The 24,197-nt window shown below is 40.7% G+C and overlaps 1 protein-coding gene across 1 annotated transcript in view; it reads left to right on the top strand.

Moving 5' to 3' along the window:
• Positions 1 to 17,099, top strand: part of SLC9A8 (solute carrier family 9 member A8) — a 49,002-nt gene extending 31,903 nt beyond the window's left edge. Inside the window, exons 8-16 of the mRNA XM_065414422.1 lie at positions 387 to 530; positions 1,962 to 2,100; positions 4,841 to 4,946; positions 7,048 to 7,164; positions 9,169 to 9,251; positions 10,857 to 10,968; positions 11,442 to 11,662; positions 14,262 to 14,408; positions 15,737 to 17,099. Coding sequence (XP_065270494.1) covers positions 387 to 530; positions 1,962 to 2,100; positions 4,841 to 4,946; positions 7,048 to 7,164; positions 9,169 to 9,251; positions 10,857 to 10,968; positions 11,442 to 11,662; positions 14,262 to 14,408; positions 15,737 to 15,844 — 1,177 coding nt within the window. The 3' untranslated portion in view covers positions 15,845 to 17,099. The remainder of the gene's footprint in view (positions 1 to 386; positions 531 to 1,961; positions 2,101 to 4,840; positions 4,947 to 7,047; positions 7,165 to 9,168; positions 9,252 to 10,856; positions 10,969 to 11,441; positions 11,663 to 14,261; positions 14,409 to 15,736) is intronic.
• The last annotated feature ends 7,098 nt before the right edge of the window (positions 17,100 to 24,197 follow it).

Raw genomic sequence — 24,197 nt, 5'->3', positions numbered from 1 at the left:
TTATTTCTGAAAGTCTGGGGAGGCATATTGCTCCTACTTCTTTGCAACTTGGACATCCATAGGTCAGCCTGAGTTATCAGGCTTGGTGGAAAACTCAGAGTACACAAGATCCCCATGAATTCATGGTCTATTAACAAGTTTTGCTGTATTTAACAGATGATCCTTTCTTCCAAAAAGAGAGAAAAAAATTCTCTTACTTTTTGTTTTAAATATTGCTAGTCAAGTGCTCCTTAATGAGAAGATACAGCTTTCTGCAAAATATACCTATACTGTTCCCTAGAAAATCCACTGGTATTTTCCATGCTTTTTCATTCGTCAGTATTATCAAATATGCTGTACATTTATATTGGCATGTTTTCTTTTTTGGATTTTATTTATTCTCGTAGTTTTGCATTTGGCTCCTTAATATCTGCTGTGGACCCAGTAGCTACTATTGCCATCTTCAATGCCCTTAATGTAGATCCTGTGCTTAACATGTTGGTTTTTGGAGAAAGTATTCTCAATGATGCAGTCTCTATTGTCCTGACAAAGTAAGTGCATTTGAATTTGTACTGTACTGTAGCACTCCCTTGTAGATGGCCATAAAGCTCTAATTAATTTTGTTACAGATCCCCTTTTAGACTTACAAAATTCCTGATTCGTAACAAAAACTGTATAGGCAGAAAATACATGTTTTTCATCTCATATCGTTGTGTTGCTTGCCTATGTATCCAAAGTTATAACAGGAGAACTAAGTATTGTCATTCTGCTTCTATTCTAATATTATAATAGCAATCACATTAGCTTGACTATCTCTTATCCTTAAAGTGCAGTTCTACTCTGAAAAATTACCTTATAAAGTGACTTTGTTGAGCTCTATTTCAGTAGTATTTCATTGATTCCAGATCAGATTTGCTCAGTTTACTTGTTAAATTTTTTCCCTCCTCACCCCAGTCCTGGGATCTGAAAAGCAAGCTTTGTTCTTTCTGGCTTGTTTAGAAAGATTTTGCTAGCCAAATCCTTCTGTCATTGCTCCTCTTTGACTCCTGGTCATTGGTTTATGGAATCCTGACTGCAAGCCAGTGGGGTTGCACTGGTGGCCCTGCAAAGGGAATTAAGTTAAGAATTCTATTGACAGTACATGAGCCAGAAGAGAATCCAGTTCACCCTCTCTTAGCTATGTTGGTTCTGCAGGGCTGACAGGAATAAAATGTTCCCCAGTTTTACTGTTTTCATTGAAGTCAGTAGATGTCACTAAGAATACATAGGGACAGCAGATCTCCTGAGTAAAAAGGTGCTATATTTACATAGCCATTTTTAGGGAAGAAATGTACTTTAACCACTATCTATCATAGGTACTTTTCAATAAGGCCATGGGGTCTGTGAGCTCTAACACAATTGGGCTCTTTCTTTCCATATTGCCTCATGCTGTAGCAGTTTCATATTCCATGGGATCCAAAGAGCTCTCCCCTTTCCTCCCAGCCTCTCCCCTAAATCACTTATTTTGCCCTTCTTCAGTGACCCTGCAGCCTCTCTCCTCCATATGGGGATGGGGCTTTCTGTTTGTTTGTTTACTCTCCCACATAAGGATCATGTGATTTGTCTTTGTATTCCTTCTCCAACCTTGAGTTTTTACCATTGAAAAATGCATTTTCTTTTCCCTGCTAAAAGTGTGGAACCTGTGTTGCTGTGCTGGGCATCGTTGTAGCCTATTGATCCATTGTGAGAAGATTTCACAAGAGCAATGTTAGATTTCCAGATTTTTAGTGGAATTAGGTTTCCCTTTAGGGATTATACCAACACTTGATTTAATATCTTCTGACATTGCTCTTGTTATATCACAGTAAAAGCCTTTTAAAAGCAGTAGCGACAGAGAACTGTAGGTTGCTTGAATTTTTTTCTAAAGACATTTGGCTTTTTCAGATCAAGTCTTCATAACTGTTTGTTGCTAATGTTTTTTTCTTTTTTAAAATCCTTCCCAGCACAGCAGAAGGTTTGACAAGAGAAAATATGTCCGATGTAAGTGGATGGCAAACCTTTCTCCAGGCACTGGGTTACTTTCTTAAGATGTTCTTTGGCTCTGCAGCACTTGGCACTCTTACCGGCCTTATTTCTGCATTAATATCCTTTTTGGGGGTCATGCGATGCACATGCACAAATTGGTGACGTCTACCGTTCTAACAATGATTTTCATTCAGTCATTCTGTAATGTTCCTTAGAGGGATGATTTTTATATAAGGGCTTTTTGTGGGCATGATATTTTCTCTCGCTTATTTTGTTTGTAATATTAGTGCTAATGGGCCTATTTTTAAACCTTACATAAAAGCTTTGTATGCTTAGATGATTGTAATTAAGGTCTAAATTATTGTATACTATTTTAGATTATATGTAGATAGAGTGTTATAAATTTGCTAGTTGTTTTCTAAATTCACAATATTAATTCTGTTTTCAACATTGGTCCATTTTAATAGCATACGTCCTAGTTTTCACATGTAAAAATGGTAAATTAATTTAAAAAAAATAAGAAAAATATCTTTCCCCAAGAAATTTTAAAGTCAGACCATGAAATCTTCCAGCCTTACATGTCATATTCAGCGAACTGAATATGGATACCGCTCAGTTTGGGTTTATATGCTGAATTATATCTGTGGCTTTCTACACCAGCTTGAATTGGTTGCTAAACAACCCGAGAGCTTCTCCCCTAAGATAAGGAAGGATGTTTGTTTAAACCAGACACCTTTGTTGCTTTTGAAAGCTTGCTTCAATGTTTAAAATAGAAACCTGTTTCATATTTTTTGCACTAGCCTTATGCTACAGTTATTTGTTTAACCTGTCCATATTGTCAAGTACTTTGTTTTGTAAATGAGAGGACCAGAGTGTTTGTTTAAACATGGGCACATTTGCTATCTTTGTTCATTAGAATTGTTCCATGCACTTTTGATTCATTCAAAACATCTCAGCAAAAGAGAGAGACTGACATTTTCCTGATGCAGCTATTTTTCATTCAATAATATCTAACTGAAAAAAGCCAAACAGAAAAGCAGTTTAACTGCTCTGATATTTTATTGTTGTTTGAGCCTGAAAATATTAGCTAGAGCAAAATATTTCTGTGAAGCAAATAAAATTTATAATAGTTGCCGGCAGATAGATATGATTGAAACTTGCCTGTTCATTAGCCTGGAGGAACCTGAACTTCCATGTCACAGATGTCTTCTGAATTTTAACAAAGATGAATGTGGACTATTTTGAAAGTGAGACAAGAGCATGATTCGTCAAGTGCATGAACATGTTGATGTAGATGTTATCGCTGATCAGTCATGTCCTTTTGGAACTAACTCAAAATCTAGCTGAATATACAACTGATGACATATAGAGCATGTTTGCCCTACTAAACATATAAGGTGAAATCTTGCTCCCCTCCTCTGCAACCATGTTGTATTTCCACTGCATGATATGGAGAGGGGACGCTCTCATACAGGTAGTAGAGGTCTGCTACAGTGAATCTGAACTGGTGGATTACACTGATTCACAGGTAGTGTATGCTGAGCCACTGGTTAAATCTCCTCCTGAGTTGGGAATTCACTTGCTTTGGGTGCTGCTGTAGCCCTGGGGCTGTAACCCCAGCTATGGAACAGCTCTGATTCTGCTCTGCTTCCTTCTTCCCGAGAGAAGCCCAGCTCGCAGCCTGGCCAGCCAAGATGTGGGGGTGGGGGTGGGGTCCAGGTTTGGTTGTAACTTAAACTCTTTGCACTTTCACAGTAAAGAATCATTTTGCTTTTAATTTTTTCCAATCTTTGATGCTAAGTGGGAAATAACTGTATTACAGCTGCTTCAAAAGCAATCTAGGCCAGGGTGAAATCCTGGCTTCATTGAAGTCGGTCCTCACATCTTCTTGTCAACTGTCTAAAATCTTGATTATCACTCCAAAAGTTTTTTTTCTCCTGCTGATAATAGCTCATCTTAATTAATTAGCTTCTTACAGTTGGTATGGCTACTTCCACCTTTTCATGTTCGCTGTATGTGTATATATATCTACTTACTATATGTTCCATTCTATGCATCTGATGAAGTGGGCTGTAGCCCACGAAAGCTTATGCTCAAATAAATTTGTTAGTCTCTAAGGTGCCACAAGTACTCCTGTTCTTTTTGCGGATACAGACTAACACGGCTGCTACTCTGAAACCAGTGGAAGCTATGTCATTGATTTGAATGGAGCCAGGATTTCACTCCTAGTAAATCTTTCTAGAACAAATACAGATGCAGTCAGAAGTTAGCTCACATTTTCATAAATGTCTCAGCAAGGACAAAAAAGGATTTTATTTCTGTCAAAAGTAGAAATGAGAGAAAATGTGTGGGCCATTTCAGTTCTGAGTCCCAGCTTCTGACCCATCCCATATTGATAGAAAGCCATTATTGTTTGAAGACTGTTCTGTGACTTCTCTGCAATAAATTTGATGGTCTCAGTTCAGTTCTGAAGGAACAGGAATACACATCATGATTGGAAATGTCTGCTAGTCTGAGTGGAGGGGTCAACACGTGAATGTGCATACAAAAGTGGTGCTTCCAGATCCAGGTTTAAACACGTTGGCATGCTGCTGTCCATATTTTATGTACTTGGTAAAAAACAGTGGCCTTCAGTCTCTAGGGCTGTCTGTCTAACAGCTTTCACCAACTTTAATTTCACTTCAAACCCTCCATCCCAGAAATGATTAATCAATCCACAGGATGTTTTACAGGCTTAATATTAGCTATTCACGAAACAAATATATGAAATGTGGTGAGTGGTGAACCTATATGGAATAGATTAGAATTTTTCTGTGGATTTCTTTTCTTACTTTTTCCTTAATGGTTTGATATGTACGTACTAAAGCACATTGATTTAAGGAAAACACCCTCCCTGGAGTTTGGGATGATGATTATCTTTGCTTATCTTCCTTATGGACTTGCAGAAGGAATCTCACTCTCAGGTAGGCAGCAAAATGAATATATGCAAAATTAGTTATTGAATTGTAAAAAGTTAGCAATCTGGATGTACAGGTTTTTCAGTTTCTGGTACTGGGTTCTCTTCCCCCATTGTTCCAATGTGTGTGAGATACCTATTGACACGAATATTAATACTGTAGTTTCAAATGACTCATTCTGCATATTTGCATGCACAATTACTCTGTGCATACAGTCATGTTACTAAGGCATACAAATGGAAATGTAAACTATTTTGAAACCTGACCTAGTGGTTTAATGTGTTAAAGTATTTGGTGTTGCTGTGAAAATAGGCTTTGCCCTGTAAACAAGCTATGCTAAAATACTGAGCATATTACATAAACATTTCAAAACATGAAACCTTTTTATTCCTGGTACGTATTGCATAGTAATATAAAAATCATAGTAAAATACTGTAAATTAGTCATTAATTATTGTATATGGCAGAGAATGTTTACAAATATGACTTCTTAATTGCTGACATTAGAAAGTACTTCACTTCTTTTTTAAGTACGTAACACATTGTAACGACAAACTCCCTTATTTGTTCAAACTACTTCCAAAAATGATTTATCAGAAGAGTAGAAACTCTGAATAACCTTGGTCATGTTCTGTAACTACAAAGGTCATCTCTGCATTCCAAACAAAGGATTCTTTTGAGTACACTTCAGATACGTGTTCTTTTCCTTCCATTCCAGTTCATCAGGGCCACTCCTGTTTGGGCATGTAGCTGTAGTCAAATACTCTTAGCTTTTCAAACTTTCTTTGTTTTTGACTAAACAGGGCATTGTGTTATAATCCTCGATTAAGTTTATCATTATTCCCAAATGTCATTTAGTCCTTTCCGTAATCTTCACCGCAGTTGATTTCCTCTTGAGGAACATGTTGTGGCCTTGTGCTTACTTATTCCACAAATTCCTTGCAGGTGACAGCATAGTAACTTCACAAGTGAGTAATGTAATGTGTTTCCACAGAACTGCAAAAATCACAGCCACCATCTTGGATTCACTCTTTCACAGGAACAAGACCCTGGGGTTGCTTTTGAAACTTTTAAAGCCTTTTTTAAAATGTTCAGCTCTCCATGAACAACTGAACACTGCACATAATGCTTTCTTATTGCTTCTTGAGTGCTCAGAGAAAGTAAAACATATAGCCCAAGAACTGGATGGAAAATGGAGTAAAGTAATCCTCCCCCAACTTAAAGCAAGGGTGCAGGACTGCACCATACTACCTCACTTTCTAAGGCTGCTGCTCCAGCCCATGGGGTGGAATATCAACTGCTGGCTCAACCTGCCACTTGCATACGGTGTTAGGGCCACAGGATCTTTATAATTGTAAACCTAATGTCCCCTCCCTTAGCTCTCTCCACTGCTACCTTCCATGCTAACCTAAAATGGCTGGGTTAGAGGCCCCCTCTGCATCATTCTAGGAGTGCATAGGCCCACCTTGCACAGCAGTTTTACCCTGGCTCCATCATGGGCCGTAAGGATTGTGCCATCTCTCCCTACCAATGATAAAATTCCCCCCCGTCTCAGATTGATAGTGAGCAGTGTGTAGAGTGGGGAGACAAACTTTGCTTGGAGAATTAAATGATGCAATTTCCTAGCCCCATAGATTTGAGTTTTTCCCTTTTGATCTTGACTATCTTTGCTGTTTGTCAGGGAAATTTAAAAGCAGGAAAACATGGTTTGGGTTCAGCGTATTACACACCTCATGGACATCCTGATAGGAAAACCTGAAAGAACAAGGGTTTATTCTTTAAACTAGACATGGAGTTCCAGATCCTGCCCTTGAATACACCTGTGCAAGCTTGATGTGGTGAATTACATTCCAACAGCAGCCAGCAATCCATCTACACTAGAGCTCCCAATGTTCCTATGACTATGGCGCTGAACCAGTGTTAGCAATGATGGGAAAATTTCCCCTAGAGTAGACACCCCCTTAACCTCTTCCTCAGCTTTCCCAACTGTAAAATGGGATAATCCTACCTTGTGATGGTGTTGTGAGGATTAAGTAGGCAGTGTTTGTAAAGTTCCATATAAATGCTAAGTATTATTCTGCTGTTTGACAGTTGCACTGTATCCACAGGTATCATGGCAATCCTGTTCTCTGGCATTGTGATGTCTCACTACACACACCATAACCTTTCCCCAGTTACACAGATCCTAATGCAACAGACACTGAGAGCCGTTGCTTTCATGTGTGGTAGGTACTACCTTTAGCTTGAGCCTAATATCCATTAGATTAATATTTGTTTTGTATGAAAGGAAGATTCTGTTAGGGTCAGGAGGGAAGGCTGAGTGATCCTCTAGCCAGTCGTATATCAGTACTACATGTCTCTACCAACACACTTACTACTATGAAGGCTGCCAGGTAGTCTAAAGTCACCTTTACTGACATATTGGGTAAGCTATACAGTAAATCTTCTCCCTCCCACGTCCTTCAGTCCAAGCTCTAGCTAAGACTTGACACACAATTGAGAACCAAATAGATATTCTTGCCTCCTTTTCCCCTCTGGCCTAGTTTCAGTTGAAGGAGACTTGAACATGTCCCTATTTTTAAAATGGTTTTGGATATAAAGAAGCTATTTGAAAAAATAATAGTGTTTCAGACATTGGCAAAGATTAATAGGTATCTCCAGTCAAACCGCCCGGAGCAACGCAATTGGTAGCCTTTCCTTTTTTTCCTGTTGGCCAAACTTGTGAGGAAGAAAGGGAGAAGATTCTGCATCACAATATAAACTTAGATTTAAGGGCACCTGCATGATACCATACCTTGTGCAAGAGGAATAGCAGGGTATGTCTACACTACCCGCCGGATCGGCAGGTAGCGATCGATCTATCGGGGATCGATTTATCGTGTGTAGTGTAGATGCGATAAATCGATCCCCGATCGCTCTCCCGTCGACTGCTGAACTCCAGCAGTGCGAGAGGCAGAAGCAAAGTCGACGGGGGAGCTGCGGCCGTCAATCCCGCACCGCGAAGTACGTAATTTGAATTCGATCTAAGATACGTCGACTTCAACTACGCTTTTCTCGTAGCTGAAGTTGCGTATCTTAGGCCAGGTCTACACCCAGCCGCTAGTTCGGCGGCTGGGAATCGAAGTTCTGGGTTCGATTTATCGCGTCTGGTCTGGACGCGATAAATCAATCCCGGAAGCGCTCGCCGTCGACTGCGGTACTCCAGCTCGGCGAGAGGAGTACCGCGGAGTCGACGGGGAGCCTGCCTGCCACGTGTGGACCGCGTCTGAACCGCGGTAAGTTCGAACTAAGGTATGTCGACTTCAGCTACGTTATTCACGTAGCTGAAGTTGCGTACCTTAGTTCGAATTTGGGGGGTAGTGTAGACCAGGCCTTTTAGATTGATTCCCCCCCCCCCCCCCGCCAGTGTAGACCAGGTCTCAGTGTCTCTGTCTCTCTTCGTAACAAAGAGCCCGCTTTGCTAGGACTAGATCAGCTGAAAATGCAGTAATCATATACATGCAAAGTCTAATAATTTTAAAACACACTGAATGTTCTAAATAGCATATTGACTTTGTGCTTCAGAAATAAAGTGACATTATGAAAATGCCTTAGTAATTGTTAATGGCACTATCGGAGACATTTGTAAAAATAACTTCCATGTGTTGTTAGAACAATATATTTGCTTGTATAATGCAGTATTTTTATTTATCATGCAAAGCATTAAGAAGTGCAGTAATTTAGTAAGATTTAAATATTTATGCATGTAACGTTATAATAAAATGTTTGACTCAGAATGTTTGAAAGTTCTGTGAGATATTCATTTTTATATAGGGCCTGATCTAAAAAAATCCACTAGGGTCAATGGGCGTCTTTTCATTAACTTCAATGGGCTTTGAAACAGGCCCAAATTCTTCAAGCAGGCAAGCATACCAGTGAAGACATTTTTCAGTAATTTAGGGTAAAATTCTGCTAGCCTTCTTCACGCTGATTAATATTTACTCCTGAAATCAGACTACTCATGGAATAAGGTGCTGCTCAGTGAGAGTAAGGGTGGCAGAATCTGTCCCCTGCATTATGGCAGATATGTCTATTTTGAATCTGGCCTGAGTCAAAGAAGCAGGGAGTGTGTGCGCGCATATATATAATGTATGTAATAGCCTATTACAGGAGTAGGAAAGGTTTTAGATACCAGCTTTTATTGACCAGCATAGTTTTATTTGAATAACTAAGTTTGATCTCTTTTTCAGAAACCTGTGTTTTCGCATTTCTTGGTCTGTCCATTTTTAGTTTTCCTCACAAGTTTGAAATGTCCTTTGTCATCTGGTGCATAGTAAGTATTTACTTTCCTCTGAAAGCTTTTAAAACCTTTTACAGTATTTGTTAAAAAAAAAAAAAAAAACACACATTACAGTATTTTTCATGGTCTATAGGGCTCAAGAGTTATGTTTTTACAAAACCTCCTATGTTTATCTTTTCATAAAATATTCTCAGGCTATTTCTATATTGTACATCATGCATCCCGAATCCCCAGCAGTGAAATGAAATTAACTATTTCTTCTGATTGTCCACACGACTTTGGCATGGATTTCTAAGAGCATATTTTAAGGCATTCTAGTGTAGCTAGTGCAGCTTGTGTGTATGAGATTATTTGAAAAGACCTGAAGAATCCCTGCTTGAGTCTGACTTTCAATCAGAGTCATTAAAATAGCACCTTTTCAGAAGTCCCAAAGGGTGGAAAGATTATGAGGGGAGCACTTCTTCTCTACGTAACATTTTAAGTTCCTGAATTTTTTACATATTTTAATTACAAAGTAAAAGAAATAAATTATACTTTAGATTATGCCGCACATGAGGATAACGTGCCTGTTACTATTATCATAATATCAGTCTACAAATGCATAACATGCTCCCCTTTCACAGAGGGAAAAGAACAAAATATTAATCCACAGTGGGGCTGGCCTAGAGGGTAGCACCAGATGCTGCCACATTTGAGTGTATACTTCAGAAGCGCCCTTGTTCTGCCATGAGAGACGTTGAGGTGTTGGTCTCATCTGTGGGAGCTGAGAGGCTGCTCTCAATGCATTACATTTAACTACCTCTTCTCACAAGCAGAGTGGCATTTCATTCTTGTTGGAGACTGCCTTCACAGCCCAAAGGCAAAGGCAGTAATTATGGCTGGTTGCCATGCAGAAAAAGGGCACAGCCCTAGGAACTCCCACACGTTCTAGCTCTAGGATATTTATCTTGTCAAGGCATGTTTGTTGCGGTGTTCTTTCATGAGCAGCATTACCGGAACTCCTCCTTATTAAGCGGAATTTTCCTTTACATTTGTTGACATTCATTGTGTAGAAGAAAATTATCCTCAGTTCTCATAATTCTATTTGCATATATTGGGTATGTTCTTTTACAGTGATCTCTGGGAAGTGCTGAGGGACTGAATTATAACCAGCTGTTTGGCTTTCCGCCCATTTCTCTGAGGCACTGGCCTATGGGGAGGCAGCAGAAATTTCTGCTTGCCTTTCAGCTGCTCCACAAATGATTAAAGGAGCTGGACTGCTTTTGGGGGGCTATCAGAGGCGCTCAACCTGCACTCAAATGAATCCCTGGGTTTTTTGGAATGCCCTCTTGGCTTTCAATTCACTTGTCATTTGTAAAACAGCATCTGGTAACTTTTTCAATTATTTCTATAGTCTCTCTGTAATGAGTTTTAGTTCCAATGACTCGGTGTTTGAAAATGTAAGCTCCACATTGACCTATGCTGAGCAGTTGCTTTAAGTTGCATTACCAGTATAGCTAGTTATGAGGTATGTATGTTGAGAGTAATACATTACCTTGACTATTCACAAACTGGTTACAATTTATACTGCTCTATAGAGAATGGATGTAATGCATTAAATAGCCTTTAACTCATTATCTAATTTGTTGCTGTTAACAGGTGCTTGTCCTGTTTGGCAGAGCAGTGAATATTTTTCCTCTCTCTTACCTGCTCAACTTCTTTCGTGATCATAAAATCACTCCCAAAATGATGTTCATCATGTGGTTTAGTGGTAAGTCTAAGCTTGGAGTTTACAGCATAGTGTATCATAGTAGGTGCTGCTCTGCATGATATTGTGCCTCTGTCTATGGTGCAAACGCTAAATGGGCATTTGTGTCCTTCTCAAATCTACATGCAGCCGCGATGCTATGTTTTCCCTATGCAGGTGAGCCAGGCAGTAAAGAGCCCAGCCCGGGAAAGTGTACAAAGACTGCCTTTAAAATAGCCTGATTTTAGGGACCTAATAGCTTGACAGATTTGCATTCAAAAGCTGTAGAGATCTGATTTGTTTAGAAATTCAGATAGGCAATCAAATGCTAGGGTTATGGGCACAGCATACGAACCTAGATAGCCTTAAAACATGAAATAGGTTTAGAAGAAGAGACTTCTAATAGGTTGAACATCATGTTCATTTATAAGGATGCAGAGGCCAAATCTTGCTGTTGATGTAGTTTTTATTCTTGGTTTATAATCCTCTCTGATCAGGTTTACGTGGGGCAATTCCATATGCCCTGAGCCTCCATTTGGGCTTGGAGCCAATAGAAAAGCGGCAGCTCATTGGGACCACAACTATCATTATTGTGTTATTCACAATTTTATTGTTGGGTGGAGGAACCATGCCCCTTATCAGACTGATTGATATTGAGGATTCTAAAGCGCGAAGAAGGAACAAGAAGGATATTAACCTCAGCAAGACTGAAAAGATGGTTTGTTCCTTTTATTCTGATTTTTTTTAAATGAATGATCATTGATACTTTTCTTAAATTTTCAAAAAAGATCAATGCATAATAAATATACAGTGGTACTTTCTGTTGGAAAAAGAGATGAAAGCAAAGAAAGGAGTTTTTAAATTAAGGGCTAAGACAGTGTGGAGGGAGCACACAGTTCAGACAGAGACATCCTTTAGGGGAGGATTTGTTTAGGGCAGGGGTTCCCAAACTTAGTTTGCGGCTTGTTCAGGGTAAGTCCCTGGCGGGCCACGAGACACTTTGTTTACCTGAGCGTCTGCAGGTACGGCCGCTCGCAGCTCGCAGTGGCCGCAGTTCGCCGTTCCCGACCAATGGGAGCTGTGGGAAGTAGTGGCCCAGCCCGCGCCGCTTCCCGCAGCTCCCATTGGTTGGGAACGGCGAACCGCAGCCACTGGGAGCTGCGAGCGGCCGTACCTGTGGACGCTCAGGTAAACAAAGCGTCTCTTGGCCCGCCAGGGGCTTACCCTGAACAAGCTGCGAACCAAGTTTGGGAACCCCTGGTTTAGGTGATTCTCTTTATTGTTGGTTTTCAACTTGTGGTCAAGATAGTTAAGTCCAAAGCTGACTGTGAAAAGTTACAAAGGGTTCTAGTAATTCTACCCATGTCAGTCCCAGGATATTAGAGAGACAAGGTGGGTGAGGTAATATCTTTTATTGAACCAACTTCTGTTGGTGAGAGAGACAAGCTTTCGAGCCACAGAGAGCTCTTTAGGTCACTATTATAGTGACCATAATGCCACTATATATATATATATATATATATATATATAAAAAAAAAAAACCTGAGGAAAAGCTCTGTTTGGCTCGAAAGCTTGTCTCTCTCACCAACAGAAGTTGGTCCAGATGAAATTCCATGTTGATAAGTGCAAAACAGTGCACATCGGAAAACATAATCCCAACTGTACACACCAAATGATGGTATCTACATTAGCTGTTACTACTCAAGAAAGAGATCTTGGAGTCATTGTGGATAGGTCTCTGAAAACATCTGCTCAATGTGTAGTGGCAGTCAAAAAAGCTAACAGAACGTTAGGAACCATTAGGGAAGGGATAGATAAGATAGAAAATATCATAATGTCACTATATAAATCCATGGTATGCCCACACCTTGAATACTAGATGCAGTTCTGGTCAGCCATCTCAAAAAAGATATATTAGAATTGGAAAAGGTACACAGAGGGGCAGCAAAAATGCTTAGGGATATGAAACTGCTTCTATCTGAGGAGAGATTAAAAAGTCTGGGACTGTTTAACTTGGAAAAGAAACGACTAAAGGGAGATACAATAGAGGTCTGTAAGATCATGAGTGGTGTGGAGAAAGTGAATAAGGAAGTGTTATTTACCCCTTCACATAACACGGGAGCCAGGGATCACCCAATTACATTAATAGGCAGCCGGTTTAAAAACAAAAAAACTTAAGGATGAACTTCTTCACACAATGCAGAGTCAACCTGTGGAACTTGTTACCAAGTTATGTTGTGAAGGCCAAAATATAATTGGGTTAAAAAAAGAATTAGATAAGTTCATGGAGGATTGGTTCATCAATGGCTATTAGCCAAGATGGCAAGGGATGCAACCCCATACTCTGTGTCACTAAACCTCTGACTGTCAGAAGCTGGGACTGGACAACAGGGGATGAATCACTCGACAATTGCCCTGTTCTGGTCATTCCCTGTGAAGTATCTAGCATTTGCCACTGTCAGAAGACAGGATATTGAGCTAGATGGACCATTGGTCTGACCCAGTGTGGCTGTTCTTATGAAAATACACTAAGGGATGTATTTTCATCCCTAGTCATCAGGGCCGGCTCTGGCTTTTTGGCCGCCCCAAGCAAAAAAAAAAAACGGGGCGGCCAGAACGGCAAAGGGGGAAAAAAAAAAAAAAAAAACTGCGGCGCGGCCGGAGTGCAGGTGCAGGGGGACCGGCTGGGGGAGGGAGCAGGCGGGATCGAGAGAGAAGGGGGCGGCCAGGGCTACAGCAGGGGCGCTGCCATGCGGCTCCTCCCGCTGCGCCGCCTCCTGCCACCTGGCGCGAGGGCTCCGCTCGGCGGGGAGGGAAGGAAGAGGACTGCCCTGCAGGGCGCTCTGGTTCTCCGCGCAGCCGCCCCCTACAGGGCGGCCGGAGCGGAACAAAACAAAACAAAAAAGCTGCCGTGCCGCCTCGAACAATCTGCCGCCCCAAGCACCAGCTTACTCAGCTGGTGCCTGGAGCCAGCCCTGCTTGTCATTTTAAAATATTGTAAAAGCATTACTAAACCAACATTTATGTGAGTAACTCTATTGAAAATGTAGGGATCTAAAGTAATGACTATAACCCAATCTAATGACAAATAAATCAGCACAAAATAAAGTAACCCCCATGGAAACACAGGCAAGATTCAGGATGGACTAAGTCATATACAAATCGATAATAGCTAGTCCCGTGTCGCTGAGGGAGGCCACTGGCACCTCAATCATGAGAGGCAGGTGAAAGTTGTTTAAAGGAACAAGTTCAAAACAAAAGCAAAAGGTGCAGTGGTCAGATTTATAAGGTTATTCCAATATGTCTGATCTTTTTAGGGTAATACCATTGAATCTGAACATTTATCAGAACTCACAGAGGAAGAGTATGAAGCCCACTACATAAAGCGCCAGGATCTCAAAGGCTTTTTGTGGCTTGATGCCAGGTATTTGAATCCGTTCTTCACAAGACGGCTCACACCGGAGGTGGGTTCTGCTTGTTTTGTTGTTCTGTGGGAAGTGTTGGCATAGCATTTTGTGGAATTCCATTCAAAGGCTTGCAACTTTTGAGCTGGGCATAGTGAGGTGACCAGTCTTACTTGTTTATTGAGAGTTGACTGCCTTGTAAAATGCTAATTTGATTTAAGTTAACACTTTTCATGGCTTCCAAAGTTTGTAATAAATGTACAGAAGTGTGAGCTTTTATTAAACTCTTCTTTAATGTTACAGACTAAGATACCTATATCAACAGTTTGGTTACTAAACCTAGGCTTAGTAGACATTTGTGCCTAAAAATGGAAGCATCAGACCTGGCAAAGCTAAAATGTTAGTGTAAAATGTTGCCCACACACATGCATGCTTTTTAAAAACCCTATGGCACAAGCAGGTGCAGTACTGGTTATACCCAGGGCCCCGTGTATATTGCAGCTGTGGGATTTGCTGTAGAATTCACCCTTTGTCACAGAGTTGTGCACTGGAATTGCAGCTCTCACTTAAAAAGTTTCTGCTCCTTCTCCTTGTGAAGAGAATTTTGAAACTGTGACTCGAAAGCAACCTGATGCCTCTGCTTCAGGCTCTCTACAAATTATGACTGAGAGGTGTGAACTGCTCTACTCTTCTCACTCAGAGCCCCGTAGACTCTGGGATTCTGCGGCCACAGATTGTTTTTCCCCACATGCTGTGGAATTCAGCCTTTTTTGTTGCGGAATTCACCGTTTTGCTGCACCATGCATGTTTTGTTTTGTCTCTGGGCCCTGGTAAAACCTGCTTTCAGGCTACTTCTTGCTCTGCGCCTTTCCCTGCAAGAGAAAATTAATTAGATTCCAGGGCATGCTCCCTGCACTGTTCCATAGAACCAGGCAGTGGGGGGGGGTTGGGAAACCAGAGCTAGAGTCCACCTTGTGCCAGGGAGCCAGAATATAGGCTGCCGGGAGAACAGAGCAGCATCCAAGGCCTGGGAAGATGGAATGAGCCACTGAAGCTGACTACAAGCTTCCTGCTTCAACCTGACGCACATACAAAGAAAGGCGATTCGGAGCCAGGCCACCCAGAAAACATTACTGCTGACAGCTCAGCTCTGTGGGCCTCTGGAGAACACAGGGGGGGAAAATCTGTCATCAGAAATAATCGTTGCTGAAAATAACCACTGACGGATTGTACATTGATGTTTATTTTCCACTGTGAGCATAACTGTGTCTATGCTTAGGGACAGGAGCGATGGGAATGAAGGGTATTTAATGAAGATGCAGTAAATCGTCACTCTCACTCACACAGTGCTGTATCTAAACAGCAATTTTGATTTCCTTTTGCCTTAGGACCTACATCATGGACGCATACAGATGAAAAGTCTCACCAACAAATGGTATGAAGAGGTGCGACAAGGACCCTCAGGGTCTGAAGATGATGAACAGGAGCTGCTATAGCAGGCTAGAGGAGGAGGATTGTAACGAGTTTATCATAGAGCACCAAAAACTAGATTTAAGTAACAAAAGATTCTGACTGTACAAAAGCCCAGGGTATTAAGAATGAAGACTTCCCACTGCAGGTCCCACCATGTGCTGTTGTACTTAGATTTCACAGAACCATATACATGGTACTTCATAAGACCGGTCACTGCAGGACCCCCCCTACAGTAACACAAAAGCAGAATGTGGGCTGAGGATAGAGCTGTACCTTTTAATTCTGAATATCACAGCACTTGTAAGTTTCACTCAGCCCATTCAAAACTGCATTGAAATAACCTTGAAGAAGAGTGTCTTCCATTCTGGTGTAAGCTGTAAATGCATGTTACAGTACAGGTTCCATAATACGGCTCCACAAAACAGAATGAGTTGCACTTTATTGTATACTTTAATACTCATTCATATCTTGGGGAGTCATGATGGTTTATACTGTGAATTTGTGCCAATAAAAATAATTGAATCTTTGTCTGGACCAAAACTGTAATTTGCATATTATGGATCCAGAATGCATAGTGAGCCCCCAGACAAGAAGCAGATATTGTACATGGACAAAAGCACCAGAACCTTTTAAATACTCAGTGTGTCTGCCATTGTTGTTTTTTTAATGTTGAAATGACTTAATCCACAGTACTTGCCATTGCCTAAAGTGTGTTTTTAAATGAGAAAGCGTAGAACTGGATTTGAAATCCATAGATTTTTTTACTTATCCCCCCCCCACCACACACACACACACTCTCCTGTAACTTATAAATGGTTACACTTTTTAAACAAAAATTATAATAAAAAAGGTTGCTCCTAGCTACAGACTTTGAATCTCAGGAAGCAGCCGTTTTTGCTTTGCCTAAATTCCTGAAATATCCCTAACACGCCTGAGGGTTCATGAGGAATGTAGGGAGGTTTTTAAATTCTAGAGGCATCAGTAGCAGGCTTTTCCATATAGTTTTTTTGGAAACACAGAAAAAGTCCCCAGAAAACCTAACCCAGCGGTGGAAGACTTTATTATGCATTGCTGCAGCATCCTCTGTTGGGAAATGCCAGACACTTAGCATTCCATTAAGTTGTCCTGCTACTTTAATTTTTTTATGGTCATAGTAGTGTGTAAAAATGATCAGCACTGTTTTGCTTTTCCCACATGCAATGGACCATTTGTTCAGAACTGCACACACACACGTGTGCACCTTTTCATGGTGCACACTTACTGTGTTTCAGCTACAGTAAATACAAATTTTTATTGCCTAGTTGGTCATTTGCACATGCTTTAAAAAAAAAAAACTTTACTGAGCATTTTCAATCATGGATCTGTTGTATTTTTTCTGGACAAATAAAGGACACTTCAGGAATGTGTTCAAAAAGCATAAATGCTCAAAATCCTAAATATGGATTGACTTACTAGTTTTTCATATGTGTGTGTTTGAAAGCTAGTCCTGATGTTTAAGAAAAAAAAGTGCAGCAGTTTCTGGCTAATCTCTCTGGTGAGCATTCTGTACTTTCGAGCCACCGTTAGTGATATCTGCACCCCCTAAATCAATACAGATTAAGGTGAATAGGGAAGTGAATTAAAGTTTTGGTTCCCTTTTCTACATACCCACTTTGAAACAAGTCTAGTGGCAGCACTCGATGCTGGCAGCTTTCCAACAGCTGTAAATTAGACATGCTAAAGTTAGGCATTGATATCTGATTAATTTAGCTTTGAAGCAGAGCATTACTAAATATGTGGGCCTCCTAAAGCTATGCCCCATGCAGAAGCAGAACTGTTAGAGAATGTGCTCTCACCAATGAGGGAGACAATGTGTGATTTGCATGATGCTGCCATTAAAAGGTGATTGTATAGTCCAGCCCTCCTCACTTTAATTTCAGACTCACTTCTACATTTTCACTTGAAAACTAATTAATCTCACTAGGAAAGAACACGCTTTTGGGGGTAACAAATCAAGGAACCTCTCTCTGCTAATCAACCATGAAATGCACTTTATTTCCTACCCTTGTACGTGAACAGAATTTGGCTTCATGCTTTATAGAACTGGAACATGCTGCGTAATGTGAGCATGAAGGGGAATGAACTCAGATTGTTTCCAGTGTTGAGTACTGAAGAATCACATCTTGCTTGTTGTTTGGGAGGAGAACAGATCTGTAAAGAATCATACTAACCAGGCTGAAGGAAACTAATATTTGATCTTTGTTCCTAGTTCAGAGTTAGGGGTATATGCTTGAAAACATTTTTTAGGATGTGAAAATGCTAGCTGCAGTACTATAAGGTAGGGGTGTGTGATAGAGAGCGAGAAAAATGTAAATTCCACTTTATAATACAGCTATTTCCTCAGGTGCCCATCCAGAGTAAGCACCCGTTTGTATGTTTTTTTATGGGATGTCACACTTGCTCACAAAGAATAGTTTAAGCTATGGGGGCTAGGAACCTTTTGAGGTTGCTGAGTATATGAGGATCGCTTTGCCAGATGCATATGCTCTTGGCTTACAGGAGAATGGTAGAAATTGTGGTGTTGGTTTTTTTTTAAAGACACGTGAGACCCAGCTTTCCCCATTCAAACAATGGGCTGCGTGTTAGACAGAAGTTTCTGTTGTTTTGATGCACTATGGTAACTAAATAATTGAGGTTAATTGTCAGTTCTTGCAGGTATTTTTGTATCCTTGAGATGTCAATCATTTCAACTTTCTAGTAATAAATAGCAGCTATTGTCCTGATTTACCTGTTCCTAAGAATTGTGTGGTGTAGAACACAATGGTACCAATTCTTGGCTATGCCTGCATCGTGCACTGTGCACCTCCAGATGGAGCAGGAGAGCTGCAAAGACAGTTTTAAGTCACTCTGTGCTCCCTTTGTTTAGGGAAGTCTTGGCCATACCTCTTGTTCTGTAGACATTCCACAGGTTAGCTGTGGAGAGAAGGATAGAGAGCACATGAGCTGCCATGTTGCCTCTTGCACCACTGGAGTCCCCTGATTGCCCTGTGGCCATTAGGATGGGTTTAGAGCCCCTTTGTAATGGTGATGCAACATAAAACAGCCGAAGATCAGAGCCACTGTTCTCAGTTAGCTAGTTATTTCACTGAAAGACGAGGCAATCTATAAAATGAATGAAGGTTCTATGCTAATATATTGGACTTCTGTGGAAGTTCGAGATCATGATAAATTGATCATTTCCTGCCCTCTGCTGGTAATTTTTGAAAATACAGTTGGATCTAAATTAGGAAACATTTGCTGCGAATAATTTAATACACATTAAATGGATGCATTGAACTGATATTTTCTGAATTAACGAAAGCAGCCTGAAACTCCTAATTTCAAGGCATATTTACTTTATTTAAATGTAAAAAGCAACTGTGCAAAAGCTTTAACAACGAGATCCTATTTAATGGATTTATCAAAGACTTGCATCTGAGAGGAAAGGATGGGTTTGTGGTTGAGGCACATCACTGGGGAATCAGGACTCCTGGGTTCTAGTCTAGCTTTGCTGCAGACTCACTATGTGACTCTCAGGCAAGCCAGTTAGCCTTTGTGTGCCTCAGTTTCGTTAGCTTATTCTGGTTTTTCTTCATTTGTGCCTTTAGGATTGTAATCATTTCAGAGATCTGTTTGTCAGCCATGACCCACCACTGCCCAGCTCTTTGTCCATTTGCAGGACTATAGACCTGAGGTGCCATTTCGGGTAATATTTGAGAGCTTCAGAGACACTGAGGCAGGCTTTGTGTGAACCATTCTGAACATCATGTTTTAGTCTTGCTTCTTGCAGTAACTGGGTTTTTCCCTGACTACAAGACAAGGCAGGGAAGAACCCAGTTCTGACACTTTATGGTGATGACTGATTTGTAGGTTCATTTATAAATGTGTTGGCTTTTCTGTGGCATTGATCACTCTATTGTGGGCAGCTCAAACATGAACAGATTTATCTTTACAACACTTCTGTGAGGAAGGCCTGTATTATTACTCCCTTTTCACAGAGGAAACCAAATTACAGAGAGATCAGTGGCTTGCACAGGGTGCCACACAATGGCTGTGGCAGAGTAGTGAATTGAATCCAATTCCCAGTCTGCTACCACAACTGCAACCCCATCCTTCTGCTGGGATCTCAACTTTGAGTAGCTTTCATTTGAAAAGGGAGCAGAAATCATGTTTAAATGGAGACTGTCAAGGTGCAATGATGAAGAGAATGTCCTCTCGCCTTTTGAGAGCACTGTTAAGATCTGCCTCAAATCCAGTGTTTGCTCACTTTCTCCAAGCATCCACATGTGAGTTTGTCTAGTTAGTTCTTGTGCCACTTGCTGACCTTACTCCTGACTACTTCTATTGCTCAATCCAATTTAGTCTGAGTCCTCCTATCACAAATATGAGCAGTAGGTCTTGGAATAATGTCAGGGTTATAAACGTGTTTGCTAAAAAGGTGGTACATGAGGGCAGGTGTCTGAATGTAGGGAGTATCATTCTTGCCAAGTTGACACAAGCAGGCTAACAATTCTCAGCTAACAGCTCTTCTTTACAATTGGGCGTGTCTCTCTGAACAGCCTGTTTCATGGTCCAATGATAAAGGATTCTGTAGTATCAGCAGAAAAGTTTGAGCCAAAAGCTAGGATTTGCTTCTCCTCCATGTACCACCAGAAATTACGTTCTAGCAACATGAAGACATTGAGACTGCCATTGCTGTAAAAAGCCCCCTCTCCACCATACCGAAGACACAAAAACGTACAGCTTTTACGAAAAATCCTAAACTGTTGACAGTGATATCCCCTGTCCACCTCCCCCCTGCAAAATCCCAAGTCAACCTATGGCCAGATTTTCCTGTCAGTTACACTGGCATAACTCCATTGAATTTGACCACTGTAGAAAGCAGATTCCAGAGCAAAACAGCTGTCCGCTGACAGCACCCTGCCACTGGGCCCTAGACATTCTGATCCAGGCAGCATTAGCAAGAGACCTTTTATACTATCTCTCAGCAATTCTACAGCTCCTGTCATCATAGTAGGTCGGTGTCTGAAGTAGACAGGACCAATCGGGCTGGGAAGATCAATAGCAAGATCTTGAATTATAGTTGGAAGGGACTAGGGTGGTTGTGCAATATTGGGGAAATCAATGCAAAAGCTTGTAAATTAATATAAAATTTCTGGATAGATTTGGTGTCTCCGTTACCTTGGAGATGAACGGATTGTCACAGTTCCAACTCCAATGAACAACAATTTACCTTATCACTGCCATGCATTTTATTTAAAGAGGCACGATGAACATTTTGGCTTGGCTGTATTTCAGCGTCAAACATTTCCCATTGCTCAGAGCTTCCACTCGAACTGCTAAAGGAAATGGCTAGCGTGAGTTGCACTATTTTAGTCATAGAGTTTCTTTGAAGGTGAGCAAAGCACACTGCTAGTCAGCTTTCTTGGAGGTGAAGCTGCCCTTTTGCTTCTATTTAACAGTTTTTAGTAGGAGTTAAGCTCAGTGATAGGTTTTCAAGGGTTAATATTTTTCACAGAGATCACTGATGGACAGGGTGGACAACTGAGGAAACGGTTAGTCTTGAAACTCAAATGGAGTGGGGAGGGAGATGGCAAAGGAAGGTTATTTGCACTACTCTGAGATTTCGTAGTCAGAGCTTTGCTGTAAAGCATAAGCACAGAAGGAAACCTGGTCATACAAATACTTTCGCAGTCCCTGCCAACCCTAGCCTCTGTAGTGCTTGGTAAAGCAATATACTAGATTGAGCTGAATGAAGCCTACAGATAAATAACTTTTTACTGGGTTGGAATCACAGGCTGCCTGTTTTATCTATGCTCAGCAGCTAGTGTATATGAAAAATGTACAGTTATATGCTCACCAAGAGATGCTCAAAACTGAAGCATAATCCGACACTCTCTTCACCCATTTTGTAATGTATTACCAATAAATCCAAGGTGGCATTTGGTTCCGTTCTATTATGTATCATTTGAAACTGTTTCTAGAGATGTCCTGTACAAATTCTAGGGGTTCCACTACACCATGTTTCCATGCACTTGTGCACACCTGGGTATTAAATAGCCCACAAAATGTATCCAGACTGTTTTTAAAAAAATGGATCTTGAAAGGCTGCAATGATTTAAGATCATGTGGAATATGTGGAATAGCACTGCTGTATCAGGGTTCATGCTGCAGTGTGTAATCACGTGAATGAGGCTATAACTATACTGCCCTGGCTTTGAAATGAGTAGCTGATCACATTTAAGAATTTACTTTCTAGTTTAATGGAAACTGAGAGAGACATTTTTCTATTGGAGTACACATAGAATCATAGGACTAGAAGGGACCTCAAGAGGTCTTCTAGTCCAGTCCCCTGTACTCAAGGCAGGACCAGTTATTATCTAGACCATCCCTGACAAGTGATTGTCTAACCTGCTCTTAAAAATCTCGTATGACAGAGATTCCACAACCTCCCTAGGTAATTTATTCCAGTGCTTAACTACCCTGACAGGAAGTTTTGAAGCCCTTTAGAATAAATGGGAACTCGTGTCTAAAGCCGTGTTCCTCTGGTTGAGGATCTACACAAATCTAAATACACAGATTTTAATTATTTGGCTCTATAACGCTCTGGAGAGATCCAGAGGAGTTGGGATGGGGCAAGGTTCACACCATAATTATTGTATTTAAACTTTGACACTAATGGAACAGGGGAAATAACTACCCCTTCCCCTCATGTAATTTTATTGCATGACCCAGAAGTTTTGCTTTTGATTGTATTTTTGCAACAATAGCCAGTTCTGCTGTGCAACATGTAAAAATTGATCTTTCAGCTGTTGAGCACCACTCTATACAATTTTGCAGGGTTTTTTGCCAACTTCCCCCCCACACACACACTTTGCAGTGAAATATGAACACCTGCAATGTTGTATATACTTTGAAGGACGAATGGAATCTGGGCTGTGCAAACAAGTTTCTCCAGCACTTTTTAATACAGCTTTAAGTAATTGGTGTTGCATCCAAACAGAAGTTATATTGATGGTCATTTTCTCCAAATCCTGAATTTCAATGAATGTCACAATAAATACATTCCATATCTAAAACACAGTTTAAAATCCAGCTGTGACAATTGTATTCCCAACCAATTATTCAGGCCTTTTACTCAAATGACATGTATGAAAACATACATTTCAATTTCTGCTCAAGTTGATAGTGGAGAAATGCAGGAATGGTGAAGGAAGCTGATAGTCAGGCACTTGCTAACACTGTATAGATGTTTGTATCAAAGTGATTTTAAATTACTTTATTTGCATGCATAATCATGGTCTACTTATGTGCAAATTAAACCCACAATTCTGAGAATCTGGGCACAGATATCTTTTGAAAATTGCCTTATGATTGTAACTGGGGTCTCTGTTTCAGTCTTTATCAGATTCCTGCCTTTGAGAAATGGTTCTTATTGCAATGAATTTTTTAGTAAATTTGTGTTATTTATAAGGGGTGTACAGAATCCAAACAGACATATTTGCCTGAGCAATATAAACTTCATGGAGTTGTAAACTGAATAGGACATTTATTTATTTTGAAATAAAAGTTATAACTAGAAAACTGCAGTAATGTGTCTTATTCCAATACTACAGGATGTGTAATGTGATGTAATTCTGCTTCATACTATTCATGATTTATTTTGATTTATTGCTGTTTCTGTGGGGTTCACTCTTCTAGTGTCCGAGTGCTAAATACAACTGAAGTAGTGTGGCGTAGCTGCAGTTTGTGCCATGCTGGTAGAAATCAGAGATAGAGAAGTGGACTATTTGGTCTTTTCTGCCAGGCCGGATTGTTCTGTCAATACTTTCCAGATGTGCATGGTGGCCCGTGACACACATGCTGCCCATCTCCCCCATGCAGACGTGAAATATGTGGTGTATTGGATTGGGGCTGCTATGTTGTATGACCCTGCTAGCTCTGAGCTCAAAAGTTAAATCTAGTTGTACCAGGGGTTGATGGGGGTGGGCGGTCAGTATCATGTATTCTACAGTTCTTCCTTCCGTGTTTACTTTAAAATGTCTTGAAATCCAGTCTTGTTGTATTAGTTAAGTCCTGGAACTGTACATCAAGTTTAGAATAAGTGTTGTTGGGAAAAGATATAGAAAAACTGAGGTGGCTCAGGTGAGGGCTTAGTTAGAAATAAAGCCTTTTGTCTTGAAGTCACAGGTTCAAATCCTTTTAGACTCCTCATCTCACAGTGGTTTGATATTGAATGTGACATGAGCTAGTGAGCTCCAGACAATTCTTAGTGGGCTGATACACACCCTTTCCAGCAGTAGACCGTGACTGAATTAGCACTGTGCCTACCCCTGCTCTAGAAGGTAGATTATCAGT

Source organism: Emys orbicularis, chromosome 12, assembly GCF_028017835.1.
Source record: "Emys orbicularis isolate rEmyOrb1 chromosome 12, rEmyOrb1.hap1, whole genome shotgun sequence".
Classification (NCBI taxonomy): Eukaryota; Metazoa; Chordata; order Testudines; family Emydidae; genus Emys; species Emys orbicularis.
The sequence above is the reverse complement of the archived record's forward strand: the minus strand, read 5'-3'. Positions and strand labels throughout refer to the sequence as shown.